Source organism: Myxine glutinosa, chromosome 4 (genome assembly GCF_964187855.1).
Source record: "Myxine glutinosa chromosome 4, kmMyxGlut1.1, whole genome shotgun sequence".
Classification (NCBI taxonomy): domain Eukaryota; kingdom Metazoa; phylum Chordata; class Myxini; order Myxiniformes; family Myxinidae; genus Myxine; species Myxine glutinosa.
Genome location: NC_136264.1, coordinates 28,253,436 through 28,267,290, shown reverse-complemented (window position 1 = coordinate 28,267,290; position 13,855 = coordinate 28,253,436). Strand labels below are relative to the sequence as shown.

The 13,855-nt window shown below is 44.4% G+C and overlaps 1 protein-coding gene across 1 annotated transcript in view; it reads left to right on the top strand.

The window, feature by feature from the left end:
* The window catches only part of LOC137424539 (uncharacterized), a 78,879-nt gene extending 65,577 nt beyond the window's left edge, over window positions 1–13,302 (top strand). The window contains exons 5-6 of the mRNA XM_068112105.2: window positions 10,562–11,031; window positions 11,362–13,302. Coding sequence (XP_067968206.1) covers window positions 10,562–11,031; window positions 11,362–11,472 — 581 coding nt within the window. The 3' untranslated portion in view covers window positions 11,473–13,302. The remainder of the gene's footprint in view (window positions 1–10,561; window positions 11,032–11,361) is intronic.
* Window positions 13,303–13,855: the final 553 nt, after the last annotated feature.

Here is a 13,855-nt window from a genome sequence, read left to right as displayed (position 1 = left end):
CACCACCCAAAGAAGATGCGTTTCACAGCTACAGGAAATAAAATAGTGAAATCTTTGATTAAAAAAAGTTTTTGTTTTCGCAGGAGCTTCCACGTTTGTGTGTGATGTGTGTGTGACCCACTCCCTTGTGTGTGTGTGACCCACTCCCCTGTGTGTGTGTGACCCACCCCCCCCCCCCCCCCGTGTGTGTATATGTGTGTGACCCAATCCCCCCACCCCCCTGTGTGTATGACCCACTCCCCCCCCCCCCCCCCCCCATGTGTGTGTAACCCACTCACTCCCGTGTTTGCGTGAGCCCCCCCACCCCCTGTGTGTGTGACCCCCCCCCCCCACCCCCTGTGTGTGTGACCCCCCCCCCCCCATGTGTGTGACACCCACTTGCCCCCCACCCCCCGCCTGTGACCCGTGTGTGACTCACTCTTTAATGTGACAATTTAAGGGGAAGATCGGCATTTAGTGAAATAACTTGCATCATTATACAGACTTGGCATTTAATATGGAATATTTTTTTTGTGGGGGTGAACTTACTTTTCAAGATGTCTTAGAACCAAAAGTTCATTGGAATTATGTTGAAATTATTCTAGATTTTGCTAATGTGACCTTTAAAAGAAACAAAAACCACATTTGACATTTCGAAACAAATAAATTGATCCTTGAAAGTGATGTAAAGTGATATCGAACTCGATTCATGGACAGTACTGTGTTAAACTTCTGTACGTTTTCCAGAAGTATCTCTTTATTTTGCACATTAGCCCAATTTTTTTTTAACAAAAACAAAAGTTAAATTACGACTGGGATTACGGACAGTAAAATTACAGTTCAGTACTTCGTGTAACCCCCACGAGCATTCAGGAGAGCACGTACACGTTGAGGCATGCTGTTCACGATATTTGCCAAGGTTTGGACAGGAATCGCTTGCCATGCAGTGACAATAGCCTGCTGCAATTCATGCACAGAGGTCGGCTGCTGGTCCAGGTTGTCGATTTGACGCGTTAATTCTGCCCACAAGTTCTCTATCGGATTCATATCCGGGGACATGGCAGGCCACTCCATATGCTCTACACCACGGTCAGCAAGAAAGTGTTGGATCATGCGAGCACGATGAGGCCGTGCATTGTCATCTTGGAAGAAAACGTTTCCTCGAAAGGCTGCACGAGCAAATGGAAGCAATGTTTCTTCCAGAATAGCCCTGTACTTGAACTGGTTCAGGTTTCCATTCAGAACAACCAGGTCAGTTTTGCCCCCTGCATGAAAAGCAGCCCAAACGGTCACCCCACCACCTCCAGCTTGGACTCTTGGCACTATACAATCTTTGTTGTAGGCTTCATGCACTTGTCTGCGCACTCGGACGTGGCCATCTTGACGATAGACCAGAAACCCAGACTCGTCACTGAAGATCACGTGATTCCAGTGTCCTGGCTGCCATTGACGGTGCTCTCTGGCCCACTGCAATCAGAGCTGGCGGTGTTGTCTGGTCTGGCGTGGCTTTCTCAGGGGACGCCTGGCACGATAGCCTGCTTGAACCAGTCGTTGGTTGACTAGCCTTCTGGATACAGGCACATTTGTCAGTTGCTGCCACTCAGCCCTAAGCCGATTAGCTGACTTGGTACGGCCATTGCGGACTAACCGGTGCAGCTGGCGATCATCCCTCCTTGTGGTTCTGCGGGGACGTCCTGGCCTCGGTATTGGAGTAGGGGCACCCCTCTGAGCATTTCGTTTCAGGATCTTTGACACCTGACCTTGAGTGATGCCATACTGCCGAGCAATAGCACGCTCATTCATGCCGTAATTTCGTAAAGCCACCACTCCATGACAAACAGCATTGTCGAGTTGACGGACCATCTCCAGAGGAAGCGGCAATATCTTTTGGAGACGTGCAGCAGTTGTTTTCCACTAATACAGAACGCAACAACCCTTGTATACCCGACTGTGAAGCCAATCGTCAAATGCACCTGTCCGTACATTTTGCCACGCCACCTGTGATATAATCCTGTTGTTGACTTCTTGCTGCGACAGACAATCAGTGATATGGTTCTTTTAACAAATAAATCACCAAAGTGTAAAAGAAACTCACCAGATTGATATACTGAGTTAAGAAAGTAAACCCAAGTCAAGGAAAAAAAAATATTCCATATTAAATGCCAAGTCTGTATTTTCAAGGTGTGGTATCGAAAGCACAATCGACAAGTACAGAGAAACATCATCTGTAATTAACGAACCCAAGAATAGAAGATCAAAAAAGCTGTCGAACAAGGATGAGGAAGACTTGAAGATAAAATCCTTAAGAATATAAAGAAGACGAGTGTTGGATTGAGAACAGAACTGGCAGAAAGCTCTGGCGTCGTCGTCCATCCATTAACAGTACGATGGTCTCTTTTGAAATAAAGACTTGATTGATGTGTTGCAGTAAGAAAACTTATGTTCGGGGAAACAAGACTAAAAGGCTAAAACAAGCACAGATACATTCATAGTACACCGACCCCATTACAAATAAATAAATACCCTCCAGCGCGGCATTGCCGTACAGCACGTAGAGACGGTATTGGGAGGGAGAGGTGTACGATAATTGATTGGTTAATTGCATAATTAAAATCAATAAATAATGGTCGTAAAATATTTCTTAATCAATTGGCTGATAGCATACCTAAACCACCAGTGCTTCATCCAAAGCTGTAACTTTTTGAAAAATTATTTACATAAATCATTAATCAGAAAAATAAATAATAGGTTAATCAATAAATCAAAAATATCCTTTGTAGCCACATCACTTGGTCACTGTCATGTCCGAATATCAGCTTCCCAGCTCAAAAGGTGCCTGAGATATTGCCCAGATGAGAAAGAAAATGAATAAGTACTTCATAAATCGATAATAATTAAGTAATTGGTCAATTAATTGATTAATCAAAAAACAAAAAATAGCGTTTTTGCCAAAACATGTGCTCAATATTGTGCCGAAATTTCAGCTTCCTAGTTCAAAGGATGGCTGAGATATTGCCCGGACAAACAAACAAACAAGAAAGAAACCGGAGTGAAAACAGAGTACTCTCTTTCGGCGCGCGTCATTGCCGGGCCTCCTTCGGTGCCCGGCGATGACGTCCTGCAGCGTCTGGAGATGGAATAGGAAAGGAGCGGTGTACAATTTGGACAAGAACACAGAAAATGTACTGTGGAACAATGGTCAAAGGTGCTTTGGATAGAGGAGTCAAAGTTTCAGTTGTTTGGATCTAATCAAGAAGGTGTGTGAGATGACCGAAAACTTGACCTTGGAAAGAGCCTTGCTTGAAGCCAACAATGAAGCATGTAATGGAGGAAGTTCAATAAGGCTTGGGGGTGAATATCCTCAAGGTGTTGGGAAATTGCTGAACATTGATGGTACATTGACTGTAGCAAGATGCAAACTTTTAATCTCCAGTGGTGCAGGATTTATTGGTCCTAAGTTCATTCTTACAGCAAGATGATGATCCAAAACACTTTTAGATAAATTAACCACCATGCTCTTCCAGCCAAAGAAAGCTACATAAAGCTTCCGAGGAAAGTTTTGAATTCTCCATATGGAAATCCCAGCCAGCAGTGGTGATTGATTAGGTGGGAGCTGATTGGTTATTCTGAGACGTGATTGGGTTTTGGTGCCGACTCTTCACGAAAGACACAATGGGGTTTTTAATGTCCACCAACAACAGGCGCTAACGGACAGATCTTACGACTTGACGTTCAATGGAAGGTGCACGGTGCACACATTCTTGCATCACCCTGCATGTGAGATATCAAGACGACAGTTTATAGCTGCGTTGAGATTTTGTCAGGCTAGATATATCGAAGGCGAATGGCCATACATCACGTAACACATTCATGGTTCCTCCATCGGCTGGACAGCTTATGGAAAGCATTATGGCACCTCAAGTGTTTAAATTATATGGGAAAACTACATGTGCACAATATTAGTGACTTTGTACACAATGAAGGCCGTTAGTCCATGAGTAGTACACAGATGATGGCCAGGTATGCCGTCTCACGCCATGATTTAACTGGAAGATTATGCTTGCAAACGGCGAACGTGATCTTTACTGCTCCAGCGGAGATGCGTTGGGAAGTTCCAAATCTGTGCATTCCAGATTTTCACCTTGTGATTTTGTGTTATGCTGTTTCTTTGGACTTCTCAAAGAACATTTAAGTGGCATTAATTTTATCAAAAATAGACAATAAGCTCTTGCTTATTGCTTAAATTAGCGGAGTATATCCAGTTTACTTTTTGGTTGGAAGCACCTTTCTTATTTATAAAAATGTGTGTGTGTGTGTGTGTGTGTGTGTGTGTGTGTGTGTGTGTGTGTGTGTGTTTGCATGTGTGTATATATATATATATATATATATATATATATATTGTTACATTTGTGTGGCTAAGTGATGACAAACCATAGTGGAGATAGAACGGTGTAGGGTAGCATGGACCGTGTGTGAGTAGCAAGCCAATCTCGATGTATGCAAGTAGAAAAACTGTGAGCTTAAGATCGTTTACGCGTCACCACACGGGGGGTTGTGGTATGTTAATTAGGTAGGGTCTAAGGCTAGTTCTCCCAGTATGGGATTGCCTCGTGTGATTTCCCCTATGTTCTTACAATTATAACAAGCCGGCCATAAAAACCCACGTCGTTAACCAACAACAACAACAACAACAACTTGCCAAGGCATAAATGCCGACAGAAACCCGAACTTTCCCGATTGGGCTAAACCCCGCCCCACCATCGTCGCCGACAAGACACGGATGTTACGATCTACAAGTAAACCCCACCTCCAAGGAATCGTAATAGACAATTAACCCCACCCCACCAACCAACTAAGGAAAAAGGCCCCGCCCAGTAGAGGCAGAGAATCGGTGGGCGGTCAAGAGGGCCGTGAGGCCCCGCCCCTGAAATGCATGATTGGTTGTGGTGATGTTATCGAGAGACTTTGAGAACGGAGGAGGAAGAAGCTCTCTCTCTTGTGCTGGCTTCATGGCGGGCAGTCGCTTGTGTCGTGTGCACTTGTGGGGAGAACTATTGTTTGACGGTGGTGTTTTCGGGGGAGCCGGAGCAGCGTCACGTTTTGTGTTGCCTACACCACATTCAATGATCTTTTTGAGCAAGCTCAGTGCCGGCCGATATAAAAAGACATCATTTTATTTTCATTATCTTCCCCTTGTTTGTTTTTGTGACTGTGTGGAGGGTCCTTCAAGTCGGAGTTTCAACTATTGTACTCCAACCTTTATTTCGCCTTAATTTATTTTCAAAAAATTCCTTGTGGTGGCATATTTTATTTGTGGTGTCTTGTTTGCATGGTGTTGGGTCCGAGGATAAACCTGTGTGACTATCGTCTGTGCAGGTTCTGTCCCACGCTCGCCAAAAAGTACCGCCAAATTTCGGCTTGTCCGCCTGGCTAACTATAAGACCGACTGGCTATCTGTCATCCTGCGGTGTTAATCGCTTGTGACAGGACAATATGTCAATTTTAAAGGGGACCTATATACTATTATAAAAGGTTTACAAGTAGATACGACGTAACTCCCCACTATTTCCTCTACCCTCCTCTCTCCTCCCCCCTCTCCCTTCTGTTCCTCTCCTCTATCATCCCCCCCCCCCCCCCTCCTCACGTCTCCTTCTCCCTCCTCTTGTCCCTCCTTTCCCAACGGCTGGAAAGAGCTTTCAAAGAGGTCCTATATAGTATGCATACATCTCGCGAAACAGCAGCAGGGACCGTTCATTTTTCGCCGTATTTTTTTAAAAAACGTTCATTTGTCCCCAGATTTCTCCCAATTTCAATAGGAACACCTCGAAGAACCTCTGAAAATGCAAACACATGTCGACTAGACCTTTGGAATAAGCAATCCCCCTGCTTGAACTGCGGGCCATTTTATAAAAAGCCCATTCTTTTCGGATTTCAACACGGATACCGATATAATTGGTGAGATGGTGACCTCCAATCATCAAATATGTTATCAGATGTGAAAAAACTCTTGATTATGACGTTACCATGATCGGTAAGTTTGGCAAAGAAAGAGTCACATGACCTCTGAAATGCACTAATTATTCAAAAACCGAAAATAGTACAAAGACACCTTATACGTCAATTTAAAGGGAATTTTACTGCTCATCTAACAACATAACACTGAAGGGTGAAAAAATAGTTTGTAGAAAAAAGGACCCACGTGACGCCATCTCCAAACCGCCACAATGAACCTCCAACGATCGCCTCTCACAACAAGGTGAGTTGTTGTTTTGCTGTTTATTTGTGACCTTACTGCTTTGAGCCCCCAAAGTTAATCACAACGAAACTTTCTACCATCAGATTTTTAACCACGATGCACCTGACTGGGGGTTTTATACCGTGACGAGGAGGTCATTCGGCCCGTTATTGTCGTGTTGCACTCCCGAGTTGATTTAATTTACGAACACGAGCTAATTTATTTACAACAACTTCACTCCTTTGCACCCTTTCCACCCATTAGAACCCTTTAGACCACTTAGGAAATTAGTAAAAATTTCCTCCCAAAATCGGTTTTGACGACCTTTTCTGTGCACTATTCGCGTCGCATCACAAGTTGCAATGACAAATCTAAACTGATGTCGCAAAGCAAAACTGATGTTGAAAAGTGAAACTGAAACTACTGATACATAGATCATCTAATGGGAAACCAGAATAAAATACGGTGGGAAATTGCTGAAAGCAAAGCTATGGGGAGTATAGAGAGAGGGAGAAGGTCAGAGCTGAAGAAACAATGTGGAGAGGGATCGGTGCCTGGAGGCGGTCGGTTGGTATGGAAAGAACTTTGGTGATCTTCCTTCAGGCTGTAGGTCCAAAACATGCCTAAACCCGTTTCCCAGCTGAACTTTCATAATATCGCCCTCACTCCCGAGCAGTACTTCGGAGGTACAACAAGCATGGATTGGAAATCTTCGCTGATAGAATGGAATGAGGTTGTCGAGGTTACCAGCTGCACCCATTGGGACATTTGCCCACTGAATATTTACACTGAAATCCCGTTTCTACCAATACACACTCCAAAATAAATTGCTCACATCAGGTGAGACATCTGCGAACCTCCGTCATAACCCTTAGACCCTTAGATCAGATTGGCTGCTGTGCATGAGATTCTGAAAACGTTGCTTTGTGATTGGTCATCCAGCATAGCCCACCCCCTCATTAGCATTTATATGGGAGGGAAATTAAGGAGTTTTTTCCACTCCTGAGGAAGGTCAACAGATGCAGTACCACGTGTTGTTGATTGAAATGTCGAGGGAAACAAAATTTCATTTGTTTCATTTTAAGAGGTTGAAGAACGCAGTATGGATCATTCTTATACTCCCAACCACAAATCTTTACTTCATAGATATGTTATTACGTTTTATATATATCTTTCTTATTATAATAGAGCAAACGAATTATGGTTATGTCCATAATGGGCTTATGGTATATGGTATATGAATTATGGTATATGAATTATTAGTCCCTGGTGTTGGGCTAGTGGCTAGGGTGCCAGCTTAGGATCCTAGGATCCTGGGTTCGAATCCCGGTCGATCGCTGAATTAACGCCAGGGGGGTTGACTCAGCCTGTCATCCTTCCTAGGTCGGCAAATTGAGTACCAGTTCACTGGTAATTCCCTGTTTGTCGTAAAAAGGCGACAAAAAGGGTTGGCGGCAGGAAGGGCATCCGGCCGTAAAACATTGCTTCAAAAAGGGGACCAAAAAAACAACAACCACGGTCCCCGAAAAAGGCCAACCCCCCCTTGCGGGGAAAAATGGCCTCTAAATTTTTTTTTTTTTTTTTTTTAAACGAATTATGGTTATGTCGTTATGTATGTTTATATGCGACAAAAACGTCTTCTTCTTCTTCAAATAAAAATTAACACCCTCTTAATTAACCCTCTTAATTACGTTTAGACTGCTGAGACCCCTCAGACCTTTGACGACCCTTTAATTCCCCTAAGACCACCATCGCCCCTGAAGACCAAAAACACCCCAAAGACCCAAAATACTCTTGCAGGCCCGGAGGCTCAAAAAGACCCTGAAGACTCAAAAAGGCCCTGAAGAGTCAAATGGCCCCGAAGACCTAAAAGACCCCGAAGACCCAAAATACCCAAAAGACCCTGAAGACCAAAAGACCCCAAAGACCCAAAACATCCTGAAGACCACAAAGACCCAAAAACACTCTGAAGACCCAAAACACCCTGAATACCCAAAAGACCCTTAAATATCCCGAAGAACCAAAATACCCCAAAGACCCTTAAAGACCCAGAGGAAACAAAAGACCCTGAAGACATCGAAGACCCAAAATACTCTTGAAGGCCCAGAGGATCCAAAATACCCTGAAGACCCAAACCACCCAAACGACCCCGAAGACGCTGAAGACCCAAAATACCCCAAAGACCCAAAACACCCTGAAGACCCAAAACACCCCGAAGACCCAAAACACCCCGAAGACCCAAAACACCCTGAAAACCACAAAGACCCTTAAAGACCATGAAGACCCAAAACACCCCAAAGACCCAAAACACCCCGAAGACCCCAAAGACCCTTTAGACCAAAAATACTCTTAAATATCCCGAAGAACCAAAATACCCCAAAGACCCTTAAAGACCCAGAGGAAACAAAAGACCCTGAAGACACCGAAGACCCAAAATACTCTTAAAGGCCCAGAGGATCCAAAAGACCATGAAGACCCAAAACACCATGAAGACCCAAAAGACACTGAAATGGTCAAAGATGCCTCTCCCTCAGAAACGACGCGTGGGGAGGTGCGCGGAGCGCGCCAAGTTGCACTAGTATATATAAGGGTAGTGCGGCTCATTGTGGTCCCACAAACTGATACCTGGACATGGTGACCATAACATTGTAAATCCTGGAATCAATCACTTGAAATTCGTTTTTAGGGATGGGGTTCGTTCATTTTTGCATGTGATGACGAAAGTACTATTCTTTTCCAATATAGTCTATGGCTCATCTTACTATAATTCACCAAATGTCCGTCCGTCTGTCTGTCTGTTCGAAGGTACCGTAAAAACTGCTGAACCGATCGCAACGATATTTTGGGTGGATAATCCTGGGATCTCCAGGAGTAAAATAGGCTATCTAGTTTTCCCAATTTCAGCTTTGGTCTCCAGCATTCTCAGGTTTGGACTCCCACATAACATTCACGTTCGCATAACGTTCATTGTGACGATGTTTTCATTGTGACGATGTTGTTTTCCCGGGTGCCGCACAAATGGCTGCACCGATCGCTCCACAGCTGCACCGATCGGACTCAGTGGACAAACACCTTTTATAAGGACACGGGTTGAATCCCTGCTTGAGAGAATTCTAACCCATTTCAACTGAAGGAAACACGTATTGGGAGTACATACGACATAGCGATTGTGAACACGATTATCGATCACGATCATCACGATCATAGTGTATCGATCACTGTGGGACATTTGGTGAATTATAGTAAGATACTGTTTAGATTTTGATGATTTGCGTGTGATATGATTTAATGGATGTTTATATGAATCGTTTAAAATAGAAAAACCCTTCAATAACCGATATTTTGCCTTTTCATTTGGGCCTCCCAATTGAAGCTCCGCCCGTAGGGCGGGTACCGTTGCTCGTGTTTGAATAATGGCCGAAAGGACTCTTTTTGACCCTATGCTGACGCCATTAAAATAAGTTGGGGGTAGGGATGGCTCAAGCTTGAAAATGACTGCATATAATAAAAGGTCCTGCAAAGTTTGGTTAAAAATCCCACAATGAGGGTCAGAGGAGTGACTTGATCTGTATGAAATGTTTATTTCACCGAGATTATCGAAAACAATCGATTGTTCAAGTGAACTGTGGAGTCATGCAAAGCAATTCAAACATGCCGATTGGAATCCAGTCGAACGTCGGGCCCGGCTAGCCGGTTCATGAAAGACTTGGGCCAAGCTTCACTCAGCCAACCCTACAAGAACATGGGAATGATTGTGCCCGTTAAAGAAGAAGAAGAAGTGGTAATAGTAGTTATTGGAATCCGAAATGAATCAAGTCATTATGCCTAGTACCGTGAAATGGTTTCCTGCTTTATGCTGCTTGCTTTGTGACTCATTTGGATGCGAGTCACCTTGAAGCGTTTGTATGAACCAGCATTTCTTCTCCTTCACCTCCTGGCATTTGTATTCCGTCACTAATATACTGGTACGTTTGATTTTGCGGTCGATGTGACCAGTCGAGAAGACTTCTGTAGCTAATCGGCTTTCATTTTTGCGGTGTTCAAGCATCTCGTGGGATATCTAGACATGACACACACTCGTGGTTGAGATCCACTAGAATAAACAAGGGGAAATGTACATCAGTAAATGTAGTTTGCTTTGGTCAGACCAACTAGACAACAAATTAAGTCACTGTGAAGCATTGCTTTTACACCTGTGGGGTGTTTTCTCCAGTCACTTGGGTTCAATTAATTCCAGACGTGGCAACACAATGTGCAAAACACAATTCAAAAACCAGAATTTCATGTTTTTTCATGCTTCATAAACCTTTTTTTTTTTACTAGAGTTTAACATTCTTCTCTTCACAGCGTCCTGCTCTTCTTGCCTGTCATCGCCATCACTCCACTCAAAACCCACGAATCGCTACAGTGGGAAATTACCTCATACTGCACCTTCATCAGAGGGTGTTGACTGCTCCAAAAGTGGACCTCGAGGATGCCGCGACGATGAGGCAACGGATTGTCGGAGAAGTGGTAGTTTGCCTAAGGATTGGGAGGTGGCAGGCGCGTCTGCCTCGGAGCATCGGAGCTCGGAGGTTGCGTGCTTGGGGCATCGTGAAGAAGACAAAGAGCCGAATGAAGATGAAAAAGTACATGCTGACAGCAGGAATCTTGAAGAAACCAACCACAAAAGCAAGAGGAAGGACACTGATATGCTGGAAGAGCTCCTGGATTGTGAGCTTGCTTGGCCAGAGAAGCGGAAACAACTGCTCGCACTGTTGCAGCAACAGCAAAGGAGCCACCGGCAGCAGCTGCAAGAAGCACAGAGACAGGCACAGGTATGACCAAAGCCCCTGGCTTACGAAGTGAAGTTGTCGGCAGTGTACAGAACACGAGAACCTCCTTAAAAGTGCTTTGAGGTTTATGTGTTCGAAAATATTTTTTATCTCGTTACGTCATAATCTTGCGGTCACAGTGGTGTGACAAGTCAGCCAATTTGTCATTAATCTCAAGCAAAATGTGAAAAAAGCAGAAATATTTCCCTTTCTAAGTCCTCATATAAACCCACACTGTTGCTTCTCCGCTCCTTTTCACAGTTACTTCCTGAGCTTTAATCAACGCAAAGGAATTTCTCATTTGTTTGTTCTCTTCCGCTCCTTACCCATCAGACTTTGGCGAGCCGGCTGGCTGCCGAACGTGCGGCGCGTCAGCATCTCGAGGCACAGCTTGCCAAGATGGGACAACCTGAAAAACCATCTCCGACCATCGCGCGGAATTAAAGGAACAAACGCTCGAGCGTACGATCAAGACCGAGATGGATATTGTCGAGAACCGAGACAACGTCTTGACAAGAGATGGAGGCAATTTTTAAAAGGACAATGGAGTCCGGACGCTGGAGGAGACACAAACACATGACCAAGAAGGACGATGTATAGAATGGAAGATATTATAGGGAGGGAACGAACAGGATCAATTTTCGAGTTGGTGTAGAGATGGATCAAAGTGGACGTACAAAGACCACAGTTCTAAGGTTGTGGGTCTCTCGAGCAGGGGAGGACTGTAGCGTCGGAAAAGAAGCAAAGGAGGGATAGGATAAGTTATTGAGAAAGAATGGTAGCTTGCGATTTCCGGTATGAGCATAAAGCCAGCTGTGAAAGCATCGGAGAAGGTGAAAGAATGCAAGAAACCCCTCCGGTGATGTTGCTTGCCTCTTGTGGACACTTTGTAACAAGTGGACATGGCTTTAAACTAGCTCTGTGAGCTGGGGAGATGGCAAACTGCAACATGTGGTTCATACGGATTCAAAAAATAAAAAGAAGATGAAGGAGGAAAAAAACACCTTAAAATATTTTTGATGCTTGTTCTGCACACGCTCACTATTTGCCTTCCACATTAATGTCACTGAATTTCCTTGTCATGCCAAGGCTTGCATTTGGTGAACGTTTCTGACCGCCCGAGTCACAACTAAAGCCATGCCAGGCTCGGTTACACCACGTCTCTGATGCCACTTGGGACCGAGCAGCACTTGAAGTTGTTCACAACCGATAAGATTGGTGGTGAGTCACCCATTCGAATACCAGGGCCGTTGAATGGTCTTTCTGGTTGCATCGAAGCAAACGTTCGACGTCGTCACCGTGACGTCATCGCGCTACTCTTCCGGAAAAGGAAGGACAAAAAACCAAAAAGAGGTGGACATTCCCGAGTATCTCCTGGCAAAGAGTTTGCCTCGGTTCTAGCAAACCACATGCGTGCAGCTATTGGCTTCACTCTGTTCGGATGGGTCTGTACAGCATCAGGTGGTGTGTGACGTCACACAAATATGTGCGACGTATTTCATCTTGGTGGCCGGGTAGTGGTGTGAACGCCAGACGTGCTTCAACGGTCACTGCGGGCGCGGTCACAGTGGTCTCAGACATGGCGTAACCAAGCCTGCTGCGACCGGGGAAAAGGCAGGGTCAGGGAAGCTGCTTTGTTTTGGATGTTTGGGTTCAGGCCAAAAGGAGTTTGGGTTTTGGAATAATGGGTTTCTGAGGATTTTGTGTGTGTGTGTGTGTGTTACTGTTTTAAGTTTTAAAAAATGGACAGTCAATATTTTAAAATCTTCATTTGATCCTAACGTCAATCGCATCGAACGAGTGGAACCGGCAGATGCCTCTCCGTCTCGTAGGATATGAGAGGAGTTGCTGGAAGTGGGGCCTACACGATTCGCCACATTGAGGATTGATGGTAAAGATCGAATGGAGTTACCCCAGAGATCACTGTCACTGCCACACCCGCGTCCACCTCTTCGTCTGCCTTATCTTCTCCACCCCACAGCAGTATTGTAACAAAACTTTCCTTATGATTTATCTTCCACCTCAACTGCAGAGCATGTGTAGAATGTTTAAAAACTTTCCTCTTCGCAAACAAAAGTTATGCTTTACACGATATTTTCACATGTTAAGACATAAACCGCTTCTATTATTTTTGGACCGCCTTATGCGTAGGCAAACCGCTTTTTACAATATGTCTGCCTCTGTAAAACTGCTTTTTCTTCTTTTTCCAATACCTGTCTCTCTTTTTGTGTCTGCCCCCTTGGTGCAGATTATTAAAAATAACAAAAAGAAGAATATTTGGTTTCCCTGGTGACTGGGATTTTCAATGCAAAGTCATTTAAAGGTGTATTAAAGGGGGTGCAGGGGGCGGTGGGGTCGTGGGTAACGTGAGCTGACTGTGGAGTTCTGTACAAATAATGGTTTTACAGTAATCCAAGCAAAATCTGAAAATATGCAATTACCAGGGCACCGGGGTGATGTATGTTCTGCGTCTCAAAAAAGAAAACCTGCACAACAAGGTTCCAACTATTTCTGCCCAAACGTTAATCCGATTTGTCCTTTTCTTGAGTAATAACGCGAGTGGTGAGAGCTATGTCACCATCGTCCTGAAATCACTTGGATCCCTGTGCTTGGTGACCTTGACCACCGCAGATCCTCTGTGTCCATAACACCCACAGACACAGACACGGCACCAAAATGTTATTTTCATATTGTGGTTTTGGGCGAATCCACTGACTGATACAAAACCAATTTTGATTTGGCGATGCCAAATGTGTTCATTTATGATATTACCTGCATAACAGGTATTTCACACCTTTGATAAGGTTCCACAACAGTGAAATTGAGA